We start from the raw sequence: 20,094 nt of genomic DNA, 5'->3' as shown, positions 1-20,094 counted from the left end.
TGAGGAATGAATTGTCGCCGAGATGGAAGAGGGTCGTACATATTGGCCGTGATTTGCGACGATGGTATTGTCGCTGAACTATATTTATTTACTATTTATCCTTAACTCTATTCATTCATGCATGTATAATTGTGTTGAAAGTGAATTCTAAATATATAATATGTAAAATGATTGCGTAGATGTGAACTTAATCTGGAATGGTAAATTTGATGCTGTGTCATTTTCGTGCGAATTTACCAGTGTTCAGATTGTTTGAAATTGAAATGTTAACCATTTCTATAAAATGTATCTTTTTTTTCAACAATACAAGATCAAATATTTGTGTTTTAAATAAATATATGACAGTAATTGATTTCTTGGCGCGCAATATTCTCAACATATCTTATGTGATCTGATGCTACAATTTCATATCGCTGGCATATGTCAACCATGTCTGGATTCATCGCAGAAACTGGAAGCAGATCTTGCAGCTTGAGTAACAAGAACAAATGTAAAAAGTCTGCAACGAATGAGTTCTTTGTCATATTAAGAAAACAAGGTCTTCAACTTCCTAAAGATGCAAGAACTCTTTTAAAAACACCAAGAACAGTGGAAGTTGTTGAAAAGCGTGGTGGGAAGTATTTGTTTATGGGATTGGAAAGTGGCATTTCGAAGTTGATTCATCAGATTCAACAAATGAACAACTATATAACCTATTTCATTTAGTGTCCAGGACTTTGAACCTTTTGTTGTTTCAATTTTCTGTGGTAATCGTAAAACTAATTCTGTTGAGAAATATCTGAATGATTTCATTTTGAAACTGAATGAAATTATGCAAAATGGTATACAAGTACAGTGTATATGAAAACATTTACCAAGTTGAGGTATTTGTATTTGTTTGTGATGCACCTGCCAGAGCATTTGCGAAATGCATTAAAGGATATTACAGCTGTGAAAGATGTGTGGTGAAAGGAACTTGGAATGGTCGTGTCGTGTTCAATGGTGACATCACTGAGGCACCATGTACCGATGACAGATTTCAGAATTCGGAGTATGAAAATCACCAAATAGGAAGATCTCCCCCTTATTGATATTGGACAGTCATGGATGAAATTATTTCCATTAGACTGTATGCATCTTGTATCCTTAGGAGTTATCAAAAGAATGTTAACTATCTTGAAGCAAGGACCAAGGGAATGCAGACTATCACAACAACAGAGCACACTCCCAAACAATTTGTTGAATTTGAATGACAAGATGTCCAGAGAATTTGCAAGACAACCAAAATCTATTGAATATCTAAACAGGTGTAAAGCTACGGCATTACATTAATGTCTAAATACTGGACCAACAGTTTTGAAAATGCTACACATTCTTTTTCCTGATCATAAAACCACTTTCGGTTGTATTTTCTTAAACTTATTCAGCTGTTTGTCTGTCTGTCCAAAAGCCAGTGTTACGATTTTGTCTCAACAGTAAACCTTCGTATTTAGTGAACTAATCCCTATGATAGAAACATATTGATAAATCTTTAATGTGATTCATCATTCACGCAGAACTTGTCGTACACGTGTCTTTGTTTCCTTTGCAGCAAAGAAAAGAGTGTGAAAAATACGATTTAACTATAACAGTGGAGTTCACGTCAAGTGAGGAGGAGGATGAACCAGCAGGGCGTGTCTAGGAAGAGGAAGAATTTTGATGATTTTGTGACAGGTTAGATGTAATTGATTTATCAGAACTATTTTCATTTTGAACTTGGAACCAAGCTGGGGGGACATTTTAATCTTTAATCTTTGAGGAATATGTTAGACTCCTGGAATTGAATATACATATTGCAATAACATCTATTTATGAGCTTTTTGTTTTTCCTGTAGGGTGTGGTCTGGAACAGTTGAGTGGGAGGTATGCTAATGAAGGTATATTTTGTAAATCTGACTATTGGTATAATGTGCTGTGAGATGTGTGATTGAAATCTGAATATTGGTATAATGTGCTGTGAGAGGTGTGATTGAAATCTGAATATTGGTATAATGTGCTGTGAGATGTGTGATTGAAATCTGAATATTGGTATAATGTGCTGTGAGATGTGTGATGTAAATCTGACTATTGGTATAATGTATTGTGAAATGTGTAATTGAATTTCTTTCAAAGGCTGATCCGTTTCTGTACTGTTTTCATTTATAGAAAATTAAACCCAGAGGAAAACCCAAGCCGCAGGTACATTCATTTCTATTTAAAAAACCCAAACAATTTTCCTTTTTTTAAAGCAACACATGTTTAAATTCTATGATTTCAGTATGAAAAGGTATGGGTGAAATTAAATTTTTTATGAACATAAAACTCAGATTGATTATAAAGAATGTTATTTGAAAAATGTCATTTTCTGATTATACATTGATTATCTCTACAATTTTAATAATTATAACATGATAAATGATTCTAAAGATTATATTGCTAAGTTCGCGAGAAATCTCAAAACGACCACAACCACCCAAGAGAAGATTGACCCTGTCAACTGACATTGATGGAGGTGATGCCTACATTATTATACCCCCCGCAACAAGTTGTGGGGGGTATACTGGAATCGAGTTGTCCGTCTGTCTGTCTGTCTGTCTGTCTGTCCGTCCGTCTGTAGACGCAATGGTTTCCGGGCTCTAAAGCGTTATCCTTTCCACCTACAGTCACCATATCATACATAATTATGGACTACCCATGGGATGAAGATGTTCCCTATCAATTTTGGGGTCAAAAGGTCAAAGGTAACGCGCACTGGACATCGAAGTAGCAATATGGTTTCCATTTAAATTCTTTAACGGCTTTTTTCATCACATGGAAATGCTGTGTTCCTAGATAATCCATTTCTCCCTACAAACGAGAATACCCAAGGTTTGTCATGCCATTTGTTTTTTACACTCGGAAAAGAGATATTTTATACCTATTACCAACACCCTTTGGGAGATTGGGGTAAGCGGGGGGGGGGGGGGGGGGTATTCTTAGTGAGCATTGCTCACAGTACCTCTTGTTTTATTCTAAATTTTCTTTCATAAGTATTTAACAAATGTCGGAATACATTTTAATTTTCCAGGAATTTTCCATATGTAAAACTTATACGGTACCAATTTTGATGCACCAGATGCGCATTTCGACAAATAATGTCACCAGTGATGCTCAACCGAAATGTTTGAAATCCGAAATAACTATGAAGTTTTAGAGCTAAATATAGCCAAAAACAGCGTGCCAAAAAGTGGAGCCAAATTCGTCCAAGGATAAAATCTATGTATATATATATTCTAGTCCTCACGTTTTTAAAAAGTGTCAAAAATGTTCTTTTCTAGTAAATAAAATTTGAATAAATCTGAAATGAATTTTTTGAAAAATAATATTTTTCCTTTATGCATATGTTCTCACGTCATTTTAGAACATATGAACCAAAATAAAATGATATTCATCTTCTATTTCGGTACATGTGATTAGGAGAGCGATGTGATAATAAAAGACGATGGTAATGTTATATCACACCATATGTCTATACTATTTACTTTATTCATTATGTATTATTACATCACGGACATTGAAAATAATTATTTATCTATGTATGTGTTAAGGAAGCATTCTAAACAAACCCAGTCATTTACATTATAAACAAAAACAACAAGAATTTGAACAAACAACTTTCACAAACACTTGACTGAACTTGAGTTGTTTGTTGTATAAATGCAATTTGGAATTGACCATTGACATCTGCAAAATGTATGTATCCTTATATTGAGGGAAAACTAATACACGATTATTCACTTGAAATTTATATTTAGAAAGCATATGAACGAATCTATAAATCTAATCAAATCATCATACTATGATTCATTTTGTAATAATTAATTAATAAAAGCTTTATTGCAAACAAACTTGATATCATCATTATATATAACCACGTATTTACGGAAATGCATGTAAAATATTTCATATTTCCTCGAAATATGTCAAAAATTGATAAACATCAGTAATTGCTTCAATGAATGTAAAACAAACATCTGGACATAGAATGTTTTTGCTATTTTGTACTCCAGAATCTTTTTAACATCAATATTGATATACATGTATCTTATTAACATATTCTTAATATAATAACTTTTAATAGTAATGGGTTGATTAATTTTGACTATGGATAAAGATATAGGACTTACGGTGGGTGTGACCGATCCACAAGGATGCTTACTCCTCCCGGGTACCTGATCCCACCTCTGGTGTATTCAGAAATCCGTGTTTGCCCAACTCTTTATTTTGTATTGCTTAAGGGAGTTATGGGATTGATCACTATTCGTTATCTTCATCTTTCATCAAACTAATAAATGAATTTTTCATTTTCAAAAAGCAACTGTTTCTGGTGTCAAAACAGTCTTTAGTTTGCCATGACGAATGTTCATGTAAAGTGTTTAAAAATTATACATTTTGATTTTGTTGATTTCAGAAAAGTTTTGTGGTTTTAAATTTACCAAAAGGTTTTTAGTACCCACATTCGATTTACACCACTTCTGGTATTTGTTGTTGCACAGTACGTTTGAAGTTTCTCCTTCACAGCAGTTGATATTTTTGTTCCCATCGAGCGTCAAGACTAAACTGAACTAATCAGTCCTACGCTGGATCAAGTCAAAAACAAAGAACGAGTTAACTAATCAGTATGCTTCAGCCGTATGTTAACTCGTTCTAATGACATATCGGTCCAGTGAGTATTATGGTCAATAATGTGGAGAAAAAAAAACCAAGGAGAAATTCTGGATGCATAGATTGGGGTCATTCCGGCCCCAATGGAATGAATAAACCCAATAACTTCACCAGAATTAATGTGGCCTAGCTTCCCCTAGTTATTACTCACTTACACTTTTGCCGTCTTTTTGTCACGGCTTCATCAACAATACAGGGTGTCCGTAGTCCATGTTTACGCCTGAAAGTTCCATTGCAACCTATTGTCTAGATACACAATTTAGCAATACAAACATATGGTACTCTGAAGTTAAAATAAAAAGTATGATGGAGTTCCTCATAGACAATATCTTCGTGGTCTTTGGTGATCAGGTCTTCAAACAGTCTGTTGGAATCCCCAATGGGCACGAAGTGTGCTCCTTTGTTGGCCGACCTGTTTTTATATTCCTATGAAGCAGATTGGGGTTTTTTAAATGTGAGAAGACAAAAATCTCTTGCTGTGGCCTTCAATTCGATATTCAGATGTATCGAAGATGTATTATCTATTAACGATAGTAATTTTCATTCATATGTCGATTCAATATTTCCCAGTGAACTTGAAATAAGACATCAGTGTCGTCCACTTCTGCTTCATATTTGGATATCTTATTGAAAGTAAATATTAATGGCAAACTAACAACTCAACTTTATGACAAACAGGATGATTTCAACTTCTCCATCGCCAACTTCCCATATTTATGTAGCAATATTCCATTACCACCTGCATATGGTGTTTAGATCTCTCAACTGATTCGATAAGCAAGAGCTTGTTCTTCATATGATCAGTTTTTAAATCGAAGCAGGCTACTAACAAACAAGTTGAGGGCGTAGGGGTTCCAACAGTCGCGTTTAAAATAAGCATTTCGCAAATTCTATGGTTGTTATAACGATTTAGTTTGTCAATACAACCTATCATGGGGTCAAATGTTCTCTGACGTGTTTCATGCCGATTGCTAGGCCGTTCGTGGCACACTGATTGTGATTACGGATAACTCCATTTACCTGATCAAGATATAGGGCTCATTGGGGGTGTGACTGGTCGACAGGGAATGCTTATTCCTCCTAGCCACCTGATCCCACCTCTGGTATATCCAGGGGTCCGTGTATGCCCAACTCTCTTTTCTGTATTGCTTATAGGAGTTATGAGATTGATCACTGTTCGTTATCTTCGCCTTTCATACGTAAAAGAGAAATTTATATATGTTTTTTTTTTTTTATACTTTTCATAGTACAGTTCGTCAATACAACCTCGCATTGGGTCAAATGCTGTCTGACGTGTTTCATACCGATTGTTAAGCCGTTCTTGACACACTAATTTTGACTGCGGATAACTCCGTTTACCTGATCAGGATATGGGGCTCACGTCGGGTGTGACCGGTCAACAGGGGATGCTTACTCCTCCTAGGCACCTGATCCCACCTCTGGTGTGTCCAGGGGTCCGTGTTTGCCCAACTATCTATTTTGTATTGTTTGTAGGAGTTATGAGATTGATCACTGTTCGTTATCTTCACCTTGCATGTTACTCATTCTCACCGTCAAATATAGGTGTAATCTTGGCTTGGTGTGATAAATAACCCTTGTAGGTGCTTGGATAAAGTATCCCACCATCATATTTACACGCACTATCATTTTCATTACTCTATTTTTAACTGTACAGATGAGACATTTATATTTGTGATATACTAAAACATATACTAATGGGATTTATGAGATTAATCAATCCAGCAAAATGTGACCCGTAAGGCGTTTATAAGCTCATCATTTCGCGCGTTCACATATAGACACCCGATACCATTTGTGTTTTTTCAGGAGTTCTTGTTTGTTCTACTCTCAGTTTTGTATACTGTAAAGTTTTCATGGGATTGATCACTATTCGATGCCTTCAGTTGTCATGTAAAGAAATACAAATCTATCAAATCGTTGAAACGATAGAAATATATCGTAGAAATGATTGGTCAATCGTATGAACAATTGAATCCTACAAAGGATATCGTATGATGGAGTGAAAATGTCATTTAATCAAATGACGTAAAAAGACAACATATAAAACAAAATCTAAAAATAATAATTGGCTGAGATATACAGGCAAGCAAACAAGGTAAAATCTGACTAGATTCGATGAGAAACATAATGACTAACAATTATAAAAATTACAGCCAAAAAAATGGTGCAAAAAAGAGCCACAAGCAAACATACGTGCTGATTAAAGTATGTGTGCTGCTGCACCACCCAAGAATTGCCAGCAAAAAGACAAATTGTATGGAGTAATTGACTCATTTTCTAATGTGACTCTCTATAAATCAGAGATTAACAATTGAATGATTTGTGATTAACGAAGAAACATGTATGCAAGGTGAAGATAACGAACAGTGATCAATCTCATAACTCATAACTCCTACAAGCAATACAAAATAGATAGTTGAGCAAACACGGACCCCTGGACACACCAGAGGTGGGATCAGGTGCCTAGGAGGAGTAAGCATCCCCTGTTGACCGGTCACACCCGCCATGAGGAATGGTAAAACAAATATCATCGAAGTATTAGAAAACATGAACACTTTTTTGCTACAATTTTTATAATTATGATTGGTAAAAATTATTTTCAGTTAATGTAGTTAGTTTTCTTGAAATTGTATTGGCTGGGATATCTTCTGTATGACTTGTCATTATGTTTCTCATTCAATCTAGTCACATTTTACCTTGTTTGCTTGCCTGTATATCTCAGCCAATTATTATTTTTAGATTTTCTTTTATATGTTGTCTTTTTACGTCATTTATTTGATTAAATGACATTTTCACTCATATAATGTTGTTCCTCTTATTTTATGATATATGAGATCCAGCAAAAAACTAGCTGCGAATCGTCAGTTTTGACATGAGTTGCACTTAACAAAATTTGTGGATATGAATGGTATGATGGACTGACAATATGGTAAGAACGATACATTCTTAGTTTTTTCTATTATATTCGTATCAATATATGATTTTGAAGATACCATTTTAGAAAACTGCGTTATGTTAATGAGTCATTAATATTTAATGCTCACAGTTCATCCCATTCGTTAAAATAATTCTTATCATTTCATACGATCAATTATAAATTTATATCGAATATTTAACACAGCAGACTGTAGTATGATAATCATCAGCCTGGCGTTACACGTTATGTGGCACGACTAAAACGTCGTTTTATTTTATCCTAAGTAGAGCTCTCAATCTTTTCCATTGCGTTGGTAGAAATATTACTCCGTTTACCTGATCAAGATATAGAGCTCACGATGGATGTGACCGGTCAACGAGGAATGCTTACTCCTCCTATGCACATCAACCCACCTCTGAAATAGCATGGGGTTGTCCTCAGTACCACTTGTTTGTCGTAAGAGGCGACTAAATGGGGCGGTCCTTCGGATGAGACTACAAAAAATAAACGAGGCCCCATGTCACAGCAGATGTGGTACGATAACGATCCCTTTCTGCTCAAAGGGCGTAAGCGCCGAGCATAGACCTAAATTGTGCAGCCCTTCATTGCCAATTGTGACGTCTCCATATAAGTGAAAACTTTTTGAGCGGGATGTTAAACAATGTCCTATCGATCAATCAATCTAACAGCGATTTCTCGTTGTAACGTCATAACATTGGTTGATCGAACATTACATCAGAGAATTGGAAATGCATAGAATTCTCGGAGATTTTATAATGATGTATCAACTCGTATTGTGTTGGTTTATGTAGCAGTCACAAGCATACATACATGCACTGAATACTTCTATACATGTATATCAATACATATCTAACAATCTTCAAAGCAAATAGTATATACATTATTTAGTGTATGTTTTATTTGAAAAAGTTGCACATTAAGCAGTACATACATGCAAGGTGAAGATAACGAACAGTGATCAATCTCATAACTCCTACATACATGTGTCATTGAGTGTATGTTTGGAGAATTCCACACGTGTAGTAGATATATTAAATGTATGATAGTAGAACGGGCTAACATATATATTTTTTTATCTTTTCACAAATTTATAGATGAAACTTGAATAATCATCTAATTATTGTACTTTCTACCTGTTAATTAGTATCTCGCATGGCGTATTGTGATATTTTAGGAGAGGAAATAGTAAGTGGTTAGAAATTTTTTCCAGTCCTTTTGAGTTGATCAAAATGGTATGTTCAAAACAAGAAATATCTATTAAACGTATGTTTGGATGTTGGTAAAGTAGATATAATAAGTGTATGTTTGGATAATTTTTCGAATTATGTTAAATCAATATGCAATATATACTTTAGTATGTTAATCCGAGTCACCTGTAACTAAATCTAATGTGATCTGATCTTTTATTTTAGATCTTACTGGCATAATTGAAACAACAAAACAAAGGTGTAATTAACATTACATGTACATAAAAAGGTGCATGGATAGCGTAATGCACTCGCTTCTCACCTCTGCGACCCGCGTTCAATCCCAGTAATCGGCAGTGGTTGTATGATTACATGCGTCATGATCGCCCGCTCGGACACGAGGGTTTCCTTTAGGTACTACGGTTTCCTCCCACAATATGACCCCTAGCGCCAACATCCGCGCAAGTAGGTAAATAGTTGTAAATAGTAATAATTGAATACACGTAGATGGGTTTCACTGTTATTAGTATTTCCGACTTAAAAATAAGGACTTTAAAAATATAAAGATAAAGGTACATGTTATTGATTGATAGGTTTCTCTTACATATGTTATTTTTTCCCTTTACTGCCTCACTTGTTTGCCACAACTTATCATACTTTTATACTAATCAATTAACACGGAAGAGAGTACACACAAATCATAAAATCAAGTCAATACATATATAGTGTGTATTTGCTGCATGCGTGATACAGTTCTAATTGCTTTCACGAACAATTCACTACGTTGTCCATTCGTAATGCATTTTCAGCAAACTGGAACTTTATTTGCGATTGTGATCATTGCATTAAAGCTATCTGCTTACAGCGCCTGTTCCACAGGGTAGGTCATCGTTATGTATCCACACCTGTATACTGTATAATTGTATTCTGATTATAAAGAAAATATTTTGGACATTGCCTTTAATTTTGAAGGGTTATAAATGGATATGAAAGATGCTGCACAAACTACATCAAAGTTGGTTCCACCTGTCAAGGTGATTGTTATTTTATGATATAAATGAGAACACAGTAATCAGAATTTGAATTTTATATTGGAAGATGGAAGAAGGATTTTGGATACTAAAGTCTATTTTGAAATATGAAATGATTTACACTGGCTGTTTTATTGCTAAACCACATGCATGCTCAACTTGAAGCTATCCGATATTCTGACATTCAATGAAAAGCTGAAGTATTGTTCTATTCCCACTTTCGTTATATGATGCAGGTATTTTTCTCTCCCTTGATTTTGTGTGAATCCACCAATGTTAATGCAATAGGATAAATAAGGTACAATAGCAAAAGATGGATAGAAAAATTCGGAGTGTTGCGCAATTCAGAGGTTTCTCTCTCTAAGTTTCTCTTGCTCTCTCCCCTCTCTCTATAAATATGCTACATTCATGCATTGTGCATATTTTAGTTTGTCCATCTGGATATTTCGGAGAAAACTGTTCATCGCCATGCAACTATCCTGCCTTTGGATTCCGTTGCTTAAGTAATTGCCCATGTTCACCTACCAACTGCAACCATGTAACTGGATGTGTTTTTACTACAGGTATATACTTATGTACGCTGTTGAAATTTACATTTATCCTATGCATATGGTAAAATTTGCAAATTCAAGTATGATTTCCGTAACAATTTACAGAACAAATAATAAACTACTTGTTTCCTAACTTTTGTTGGAAAACCGAGCAAATATATCTTTTCTTGATACGTGAATAAATATTGTCAGTATTTAATGTTCATCATTGCCATGTATCAATCTTGACAAAGCTCCATATTTGGTAATGCTTATGCTGACAGGTGGTACTAAAAAACGGATCAAACTAGTTTGTAACAAACATGTATTCATTTTGTATGACGAAAGCAATATCAATTAAAAAATGTATAAGAGGAATGTTTCAGTGAATGTAAATATTGCTCGTTAAAATGAGAGACTTCAAGACAATCGAAATATATAGGAGAAAATTTTGGTAAAGTTATCATCGGTATTATTGTGTAAATTGTCATCAAAAACAAAGAAATCAATGCATTGGTATGCATCATCAATAATAACAAGTTCGAAACAATAAGCCTGTTTGCAGTGAGAGAGATGAAGATCGTGAACGAAATTGTCTTAGATTTAATGAATCGATTTGGAATTTCTTTGATAGAGTATCCTCTACGACGACGAACCAAGACAAAATCACCAAATGACTGCGCAACTGGGTAAGTCCCTGCTGGTTTGATATACATAAACCGCAGAAACGATTAATGTATTGATCTAAAGACATTTTTCGTTGAATGTTGATTAAAGGGAGACAAGTGAACATGGAAAATGCTGCACAAACTACTACAGAACAAAGAATGTATGCCTAGGTAATGTATTATTTTGCATCGGAAATTAAAAAGGTACGTTCATTAAACAATGTACATGTATCAATTAACTTAAATATGTACTAATAAGATATCAATTTGTAGATAATCCACCTTCGCTGTTTGGCATTGGCACAACTGGAAATTGTAATAATTCAATCAAATTCAATAATATGCTCTCTTGATATCTCAATTAATTTAAATCTGTGAGAGACGACAGAATGAATTTCAAATATATTCGCTGAACATATTAATGATAAAGAGTGGGGATAACGACCAATCTCGTAATTTCTATTAGTAATACAAAATAGAGACTTGGGTAAACACGGACAGAGGTGATGTTAGGAGGAGTAATCACCCCTTGTGAACCTGTCCAACCCATGATGGGTCCTATATCTCGACCAGAGAAACGGGGTAATCGGTAATTGAAGTCGGTGCGTAAAGTACAACCTAACAATTGTCATGAAACGCGTCTTCCTAATGTCAGGTTGCAATTACAAATAAGATCATTTTAACTACCATAGTATTTGCGAAATGCTGCACAGTCATATATATATGGTGTCGATTACATAATATTTCAGAATGCCCTCTCGGACATTTTGGTGATAATTGCTCATCCACCTGCATCTATCCATCGTTTGGATTCACTTGTCGAGAGCAGTGCAATTGTTCAATTAATAAGTGCAATTACAGATACGGCTGTGGGGCAACGGGTAATTAGTTATTTTGTAATTGAGAAGTATTTATACAAAATGAATACAAGCTTCCATGATATCAATTGATTACTGATTGCTTCTCTCTTCTGACTTTGGACATACATGTATTCGAAAACTAATGCCATTTGGGTTTTTCCCTCAATTTTGATTCAATAATTAGAATGACTTAATATCGTCATACTGAACCATCATGTTGGCACTGATAAACCAATTACATTACAGAGAGTAACCGTGGATCTTTTAAAGCCTCAATCTTTTGTCTGACGAGGGCAGATATTTTTAAGCCTTAAAACGGAATAAAAATTTTAATTCAATTTTATAAACGAATTTAGATTGAAATACCCGAGTACTTGCTAACTTTCATCTTTTATCAGTGCTCTTTTGCATAATATTAGACTTTTAAGAGTATTTAAATGTACGTTTCTGGCGAATTGACGTTGAATAGTGATCACAACATATAAAGTATTCGAAGGGTAGAAAGAATTTACGGGATGCAATTATAGCTAGATCATTTCAGCTGTGAATCAGCTATAAAAGATGTATGTAAATTAATTCATGAAAGCTCTCTGGATTTTTGAAATTTAGAACTGATTAAAATTTAGATGTTAATGTTATTGTGATGTCCTGGAATTGCATTAAAATGTAAATGCACTCTGCATTAACATTGCCTCTGCTGCAAATAAATAAAGCAGGGTTCAAAAAAGGAATATAAGGCACTTTTAATGAAAATGTATAAAAGTTAGAACATCTTGGGGATCGGCATTCAAGGAAGTAACACTTTGAATTTAATCACTTTTTGTGCATTTCAAGAGAGACCGGAAGTATGGCCGACAACTGGATCAACACCGGAATACAAATCAACACCGAAGTACAAATCAACACCGGAATACAATCAACAGCCTGGAACCGAAATTGTACAAATCCTTGTACCATCTGAAAGTGGTAACAGTGCTACAAATATTGATTCAAGTTCTAATAATTTACCTATAGTCATAGGAATAGGGTCGCTGATAGTATGTGTCATAGTTATGATCATTATACACGCATTATTGAAATATCTAAGACGTATCGTTACTGTTCAAGATGATACTGAAGCTTCAGTTGATGTCTATATGGAAATCTCTGATAATATGGTCTTAGGGCAGGGGGGTGTTTCTAACGCAGCAAATGTTCGCGAAGCTCTTGAAATACCTGTTATTGAACAGTCTGGGCCTTCTAATAATGGTCTAGCATCTGTGGTCATTGCGGATGAAGATATGAAAGACTACGTCTACAGCGAAGTGAAAAAGAAACCGAAGCACGAAGTGACATGTGACAACAAGCCCATTGAAAGCGAGGAACAGGATATGAACCTCATTGACATTCATGACACGTACTGCAACGTTCAGGAAATGGACGAGTGTGACGAAAATGGCTTCCACGATGCACCACTTGTCCAAGGCGTAGATGGAGAGGAAACATCACAGGGAGTAACTATTAGCAATGAGTAATAATATCTTCTCCATGTTGGAGTTTTATTTTAAACATATTTTCAAAATTGACTCTCCTCCCGAAAGGGGACCAACAATGAAAATTTCTCTCTCTCTCTCTCTCTCTCTCTCTCTCTCTCTCTCTCTCTCTCTCAAGAAAGTGAGTGAATTGTTGGTGTGTGTCTATAAAAATAGTGTAAATACTAATCATTTTAAATTGCACTACTCTATATGTATACATATTTACGAATGTTGTCATTTCGCGTCTTAGATTTTATAGCAATGTTTGGGGATTGTGTAAATATGAAAGGCATATTATCTGACGCTTTTACGTCGGGTTTCTGTCTAAATTTGAAAATTGCTGTAAATAAAGTATGTGATTAATTGAAATACTTTGAGGCGACATTAAATAACGCACGGGTTGCCTGTTTAGAAGAATTATTTCCAGGATGTGAACTGTTAACACTAAATATTTGGTTGATTGCCAAATGATTCAGGAGATGTCCATTTCCCTATTTTAAGCCACTAACATTCAATATCTGGTATTAAACCTGTGTGAATGCCTCGAAGTTGAAGATTGTTTGTAAATCCGAAATCACACATTGAATATAATATGTGACTAATAATGTACAATATTGAAAACCAACACTGTACTTTTTATATGTAATTTCTGATTCACTATGGAAACATTACAAAATAGAAATTACTCCCAATCTTCGTCCTCGACACATGACGTTTAATTGACCAAAATTGTTCGAGAGTGGTTATGCACGCAGTTCATTTATTAAATGATATTATTAGAAGGACTGTATTAGAAAACTACTGAGTCACAATGAAAATCGATACATGTAGTTTACTTGTAAAATATTTCGGTGACACATACCCTCGAACGGTAGATTCCCGGTTATCATTACCCAGTGATACAACCACATTTGTTCGCTACATTTGCGATGTCGAGACCTGTAGACATTAATCTACTTCACACGTCATGCGAATTTTGAATCGGTGAAACATAGTTAGGGAGAAATATGAATTCCCTTGAAACGTACGGTCTAAAATGACGGTAATAGTTCATGTGCTACAATGAGTTGTTGAATCGTCGTAGGACTAGTTATGGGAATTTGGATACAACGTCACTAGCGATATTGATAGGTTGGTCCAATATATTCGTTTCAACCTTGACTAGAGTTTGCTAAAAGACGACAGTGGATGTCTTACTCAATGCCAGATCCATGCAGATTCGAAGGCGGGAATGTCATGGAATAGGTAGGGGTATGTAGAATAGAACGATCCCAGTTGGTATTCCTAAGGTTTCAATGATAACGAATTATATATATGTGATTCTATAGCCTGTAATGATGTTCTAGCTACATAATAACGATCATTATTTAAACTGCCTGTTACAAGCAAACGTGCTTATATATATATGATGAACGAATGTCTGGAAACCGTCATCTATATGTATATCTATAGGTACTTGCAAGAGCAGGTAAGAATAATATTTGTTGATTTTATTTAGCAACGATCGCATGCATTTCGATCACTCAAATTCATTGCAATAAACTTTATTTCGCAATAATCATAAAATTTAAGAACATAGTCTGGCTTATAATATTAGTACTTAGTGATTTGACTTGTTAAGATAAATCAGACATGAAGATAAAATGATGAATGAAAACCAGAATGTAGCAAACTACTTAATCAACATATAATTTGAATCTTACAGCTTACGGAAAACTCGATATATAAAAGGAGCACTTAAGGTAAATATATGTTTTCAAACATATGATTAACATTTGTTTATAGTATGAATAGCATATGTTTGTATCACTTTATGATAAACATACATTTTGTTCATATGATATTCACATATTCTCCTTATCATTTTCATATTATCTACATGCAAACTTTTAACACTATGTTTATATCACTCATATGTTTAACATGCATTACACACAATTATAATATTTAACACGCATTGAACATATAACTAGGATACGTTAAACATATATTCAAAATGTTTTGAAACCCGACAATCGTGACGAGACACACAACATATATGTTTTTGAACATTTGTTTAGTATATCTGCTGATAATACACAGTAGATAAAATGTTGGTATTACTCCGTTATAAATAAATATGTATTTTGTTTACATGATTTTCATTTTTTTTTATATATACATGGAGAGTTATGAGATTGATCACTGTTCGTTATCTTCACTTTGCATGCAATCAACGTTTACCCTCTTTTGGTCATACAGGCGATTTCGAAGTACCTTTCCAGAAAAAAGAAAACAATTCATGTCGAAATGAACTAGCAGTTATTTATGTCTCCGAGTACACACTTATTATTCAGTTTGCGCTGCACCTGAAATGAAAGCAGGGACAATCAATACTTTTTTTTTTACAAACACAGACCCTGGATATACCAGTGATGGGGTCAGGTGCCTAGGACGGAACTTGCATCTCCTGTTGATCGGTCAACATGTCATGAACCCTATATCTTTATCAACTGGTAAATGGAGTAATTCATAGTAAAGTTTAGAATATAAAGAACGACTAAATATTTGTACGAAACAAGTCAGACAACATGCGACCAAATGACCGGTTTTGTTTGTAAAATGACCATAGAAATTGTAAAATGCTGACTTTTTAAACGAGAATGTTGGAACCCATATAAAATCAACTTATTGATCATCAGCCTCGATTTAAAAACTGGTTATACGCGTAGAGCATGCCTTTGTGTAACAAATCAATTGAAAGACATAACCACCATATGCAAGTGATGTGTTGTGTTATGTTCCACTTTATATATATATATATATATATATATATATATATATATATATATATATATATATATGCAAGATGAAGATAACGAACAGTGATCAATCTCATAACTCCTACAAGCAATACAAAATAGATAGTTGGGCAAACACGGACCCCTGGACACACCAGAGGTGGGATCAGGTGCCTAGGAGGATTAAGCATCCCCTGTTGACCGGTCACACCCGCCGTGAGCCCCATATCCTGATCAGGTAAACGGAGGTATCCGCAGTCAAAATCAGTGTGTCAAGAACGGCCTAACAATCGGTATGAAACACGTCAGACAGCATTTGACTCAATGCGAGGTTGTATTGACGAACTAGATCGTTATAACGACCATAGAATTTGCGAAATGCTGACTTCAATCGAGACTGTTGAAATCCCTGTACCATCAACTTGTTTGTCAGTAGCTTACCTCGATTTAAAAACTGACTATACCCAGAACAAGCTCTTGCATATCGAATCAGTTGAGATATATAAACACCATATGCAGGTGATAATGGAATATTGCTCCATAAATATGGGAAGTTGACGATGGAGAAGCTGAAATCATCCCGTTTGTCATACAGTTGAGTTGTCAGTTTGCCGTTAATGTCTACTTTCAATAAAATATCTAAGCATGAAGCAGAAGTGGACGACTCTGTGGTGTCCTTTATTTCGAGCTCACAGGGATATATTAAATCGACATATGAATGAAAGCTATCATTGTTAATAGACAAAACGTCATCGATATATCTAAAAGTCGAATTGAAGGTCCCAGCGAGAGATTTTTTCTTCTCATGTAGAAGTTTTTGAATAAATTCTGCTTCATATGAATATAAAAACAGGTCAGCTAACAAAGGAGCACAATTCGTGCCCATGGGAATTCCATCAGACTGTTGGAAGACCTGATCACCAAAGACCACGAAGATATTGTCATTGAGGAACTCTAGCATATTTCTTATTTCAACTTCAGAGTACTTGTGCGTGGAATCAGAGTGGTGTTTAACAAAGTAAGTTTTTGAATGACTGATCACCAGATATGAATATTTCCGTTTTCCGTTTTTGTTGAAGAAGCAACTGTCTATGATGTCAAAAAGTTTAGTCTTTAATTTATGATGAGGAATGGTCGTGTATAGTGTTGAAAAGTCATAGGTTGTAATGCTATTGATTTGGGAAAAAATCTGTAATTTCAAGTTTACTAAACGTTCTTAAGAATTTTTTAGAATCCACATTTGATTAACACCACTTCTGGTATATGTAGTCGCACAGTAAGTTTGAAGTTTCTCCTTCACAGCTGTTAACATTTTAGTGAGGGGCAAAGGTAGGGGCTTGGTAGAGCACTTACTGGATCCAGCAATGTATCTTCGTTTGTATGGGTTTTTATGTAGTTTAGGAATCCAGTATAGGTACGGTAACTCATATTCATTCGACCCATGGACTGGAATATCAAATTTGTCTAAAACTGAAGCATAGTTTTGAAGAATTTCATCTTTTGAAAGGGCAGTTGGAGTATAAGTATGATTACCAAAAGTGGAATTAATGCCAAGTTCGTTTGAAATACAGTTGTAATAATGAGCCTTACAAACAAAGACAATGTTGTTACTAGCTTTGTCAGCTGGAACCAAAACATATTCCTCATGTAACCTATCTAATTATTTTATTCCTTCTGGTTTACTAAACACAGAAGGATAGGTGGTACGTACTTTTGTTTTCATGCAAACCGATCAAAGGTACAAGTAATCATAATTGAAATTAAATTTATCATTTTAATTTTACAAAGTTCAGCTTAGTCAGTGAAATATCTTTCTGTTCATGAAAAGGAAGCAGGTATCTACTAAATCAATTTATTGTGCAACCATTTGAAATATAATGTGTTTAATTTATTTCATATGATACAATTTTTAGAGAGCGTCATCATTCAGAGACACCGTGATACCACACAAAGAAAGATATATGATGAAATGGGACGTATTCTAAAGTATGCACCTGAAAGTATTGGTGGAGGTGGAAGAGGAAAGGAATAATGGTAAATGAATATGTAATCAAATATCATGATATTTGTGATCAGTGTGATTTGTTTGAATAATTTTCATTTGAATATCAGGTATCTTGATATCAGAAATGGGTATGTATCCATGGACACTTTCTTAAGTGAATTTATTATTTGAATAGATACATGTATTTTCATTCGCTTTTCTTCTGAGCTATAAGGTCACTAAAATGAAATCTTGTTTATATTGCAATTTTGCCTTTCTTGCGAAAGTTAACCAAATATGAAATAAAGTTGATTTAAATCAGTACCATACATCATACAGATAAACATTGGAAATGTCTCAGATATTTTATCTTTTTTTACAGTTGCAATTTTACAGGATTTGGATGAAGGGAAACTTCTTCTTTTGGAATTTCGATACCGGATCAAGATATAGGGCTCACGGCGAGTGTGACAAGTCGACAGGGGATGATTTCTACTCCTAGGCACCTGATCCCGCCTCTGGTATATCCAGGGGTCCGTGTTTGCCCAACTCTTTATTTTGTATTGCTTATAGGTGTTAAGAGATTGATCACTGTTCGTTAGATTCACCTTTCATAAGGAGAAAACGTTTCTTGTGAAGTTTGTTTTATCCATTTCAACTTTTATTTCTTCATCTTATAAACAATCTTCTCGAGACCAGCAGTAACCAATCAGTTGTGCGGACTTGTGGATAAATCAATGGTTTATTTTGCCTTTAATAAGGACATACATGTACATGTAGTTTGCAATGTGAAAGATGCTTTTGTTACACATATCGGTTTGTCTTTATAACATGATTAATTCTTGAATAAATGTAATTGCTATTGATCTCAATTTTGTGTAATATTATGATTCCCATGGTATTTTGATTTGGTTAATAGTCACATTACAATATTTGTTCACCTATCTTGCCAGAAAGTTATTTCATTGATTGGAAGTGTAGGAGAATGTATTTAAACATTTGACATCAAGTAATTCATTTTCAATCATGAATGCAATGATATTTTGTGAAGTTTTCTTCAATCATTTAATGTCTTATTATATGATAAGGTTAAAATTCAATGTATTTTCAGCCAGTTAACAATGTTGCTTCAACCAAATATCAACGTCTATCAAGCTTTAAAAGGACGTCAAAATGTCATGTTGATTCAACTTTATGTGCAACCAATATTCAATGTTGGAGAGAAACGTTGATACCTGACATTGCGTAACCTGTCATACGCATTTAAAATTCAACGTAGAAGAGCAACGTTATCATGTGACGTTGAATCAACGTTGATATCTGACGTTGCTTCACATTTTATATGCAACCAAAATTCAACGTTGATTCAACGTTACAGAGTGAGGTTGTTTCAACGTTTAAGTGCCTGCCAGGTTAGTTCTGAATTTAACCTGAGAATAATAAATCTGTTTTATCTATATCTCTATCACAAAGATCTTCCTCCCCGTGTGTTACATTGTGTAGATATGTTTATGAAATAAACAGGAATTTCATTTACTTAGTTAAATTGTTAAAGACATTTAAAGGTGTGAATCCGTCCTTTAAAACACGAAATCAACTACTTTCTAAATTGTGTATCATAATATCCATAGATAAAGGGGCTGATAACGTGGTACAATAACACCATGTGGGGAACATATATCCATATCGGGCCTTCTGTTTTCGACAGCGTAATAAAATTAAAGTCTTCAATGCTGTAGGATAATATCATAAACACAAGGGGAGGAATGTATGCTATTATGTAAACAAAAACCAGTAAGAAAAACATCATCGTCAGTCTCCTGTGTACTGCTTCTCAGTTTGGTCTTATTTTTTACTCTAGTAAATGTATCATGTGAACA

At 34.5% G+C, this 20,094-nt stretch overlaps 1 protein-coding gene and 1 long non-coding RNA gene across 11 annotated transcripts; both read left to right on the top strand.

Annotated features, from left to right (window-relative positions):
• The first annotated feature begins 1,566 nt into the window (after nt 1–1,566).
• On the top strand, nt 1,567–2,632 carry LOC125653438 (uncharacterized). The gene is made up of 4 exons (XR_007361914.2): nt 1,567–1,692; nt 1,854–1,895; nt 2,164–2,196; nt 2,439–2,632. It is a non-coding gene; the product is annotated as an uncharacterized LOC125653438 (long non-coding RNA).
• A 4,660-nt stretch (nt 2,633–7,292) lies between these two features.
• Nucleotides 7,293–19,086, top strand: LOC125653404 (uncharacterized). 10 transcript variants are annotated; one of them, XM_056142856.1, is made up of 13 exons: nt 7,293–7,651; nt 9,073–9,316; nt 9,820–9,881; nt 10,307–10,441; nt 11,043–11,097; nt 11,186–11,247; nt 11,826–11,957; nt 12,771–13,429; nt 14,616–15,192; nt 15,847–15,945; nt 17,212–17,248; nt 18,144–18,264; nt 18,597–19,086. In XM_056142856.1, exons 2-9 carry the CDS (start codon nt 9,285–9,287, stop codon nt 14,697–14,699), a joined length of 1,221 nt encoding a protein of 406 aa, XP_055998831.1. In that variant the 5' UTR covers nt 7,293–7,651; nt 9,073–9,284; the 3' UTR covers nt 14,700–15,192; nt 15,847–15,945; nt 17,212–17,248; nt 18,144–18,264; nt 18,597–19,086. The 10 variants fall into 10 exon arrangements, with proteins under 10 accessions (XP_055998831.1, XP_048738802.2, XP_055998834.1 ...); XM_056142859.1 differs by lacking the exons at nt 7,293–7,651; nt 9,073–9,316 and adding an exon at nt 9,620–9,727 and having other exon boundaries at nt 12,771–12,902; nt 13,191–13,429; XM_056142858.1 differs by lacking the exons at nt 7,293–7,651; nt 9,073–9,316 and adding an exon at nt 9,620–9,727 and having other exon boundaries at nt 12,771–12,902; nt 13,044–13,429.
• The last annotated feature ends 1,008 nt before the right edge of the window (nt 19,087–20,094 follow it).

This window comes from Ostrea edulis, chromosome 7 (assembly GCF_947568905.1).
Source record: "Ostrea edulis chromosome 7, xbOstEdul1.1, whole genome shotgun sequence".
Taxonomy (NCBI): Eukaryota; Metazoa; Mollusca; class Bivalvia; order Ostreida; family Ostreidae; genus Ostrea; species Ostrea edulis.
The sequence above is the reverse complement of the archived record's forward strand: the minus strand, read 5'-3'. Positions and strand labels throughout refer to the sequence as shown.

What these genes read in the sequence shown, in the direction of transcription:
- LOC125653404 (XM_048882845.2), top strand. Translation starts at nt 9,645, where the DNA reads ATGCATTTTCAGCAAACTGGAACTTTATTTGCGATTGTGATCATTGCA. An exon ending in TACAGCGCCTGTTCCACAGG is followed by an intron (nt 9,728 to 9,819) that starts GTAGGTCATCGT and finishes TTAATTTTGAAG; the next exon opens with GGTTATAAATGGATATGAAA. An exon ending in CCAAATGACTGCGCAACTGG is followed by an intron (nt 11,098 to 11,185) that starts GTAAGTCCCTGC and finishes TGTTGATTAAAG; the next exon opens with GGAGACAAGTGAACATGGAA.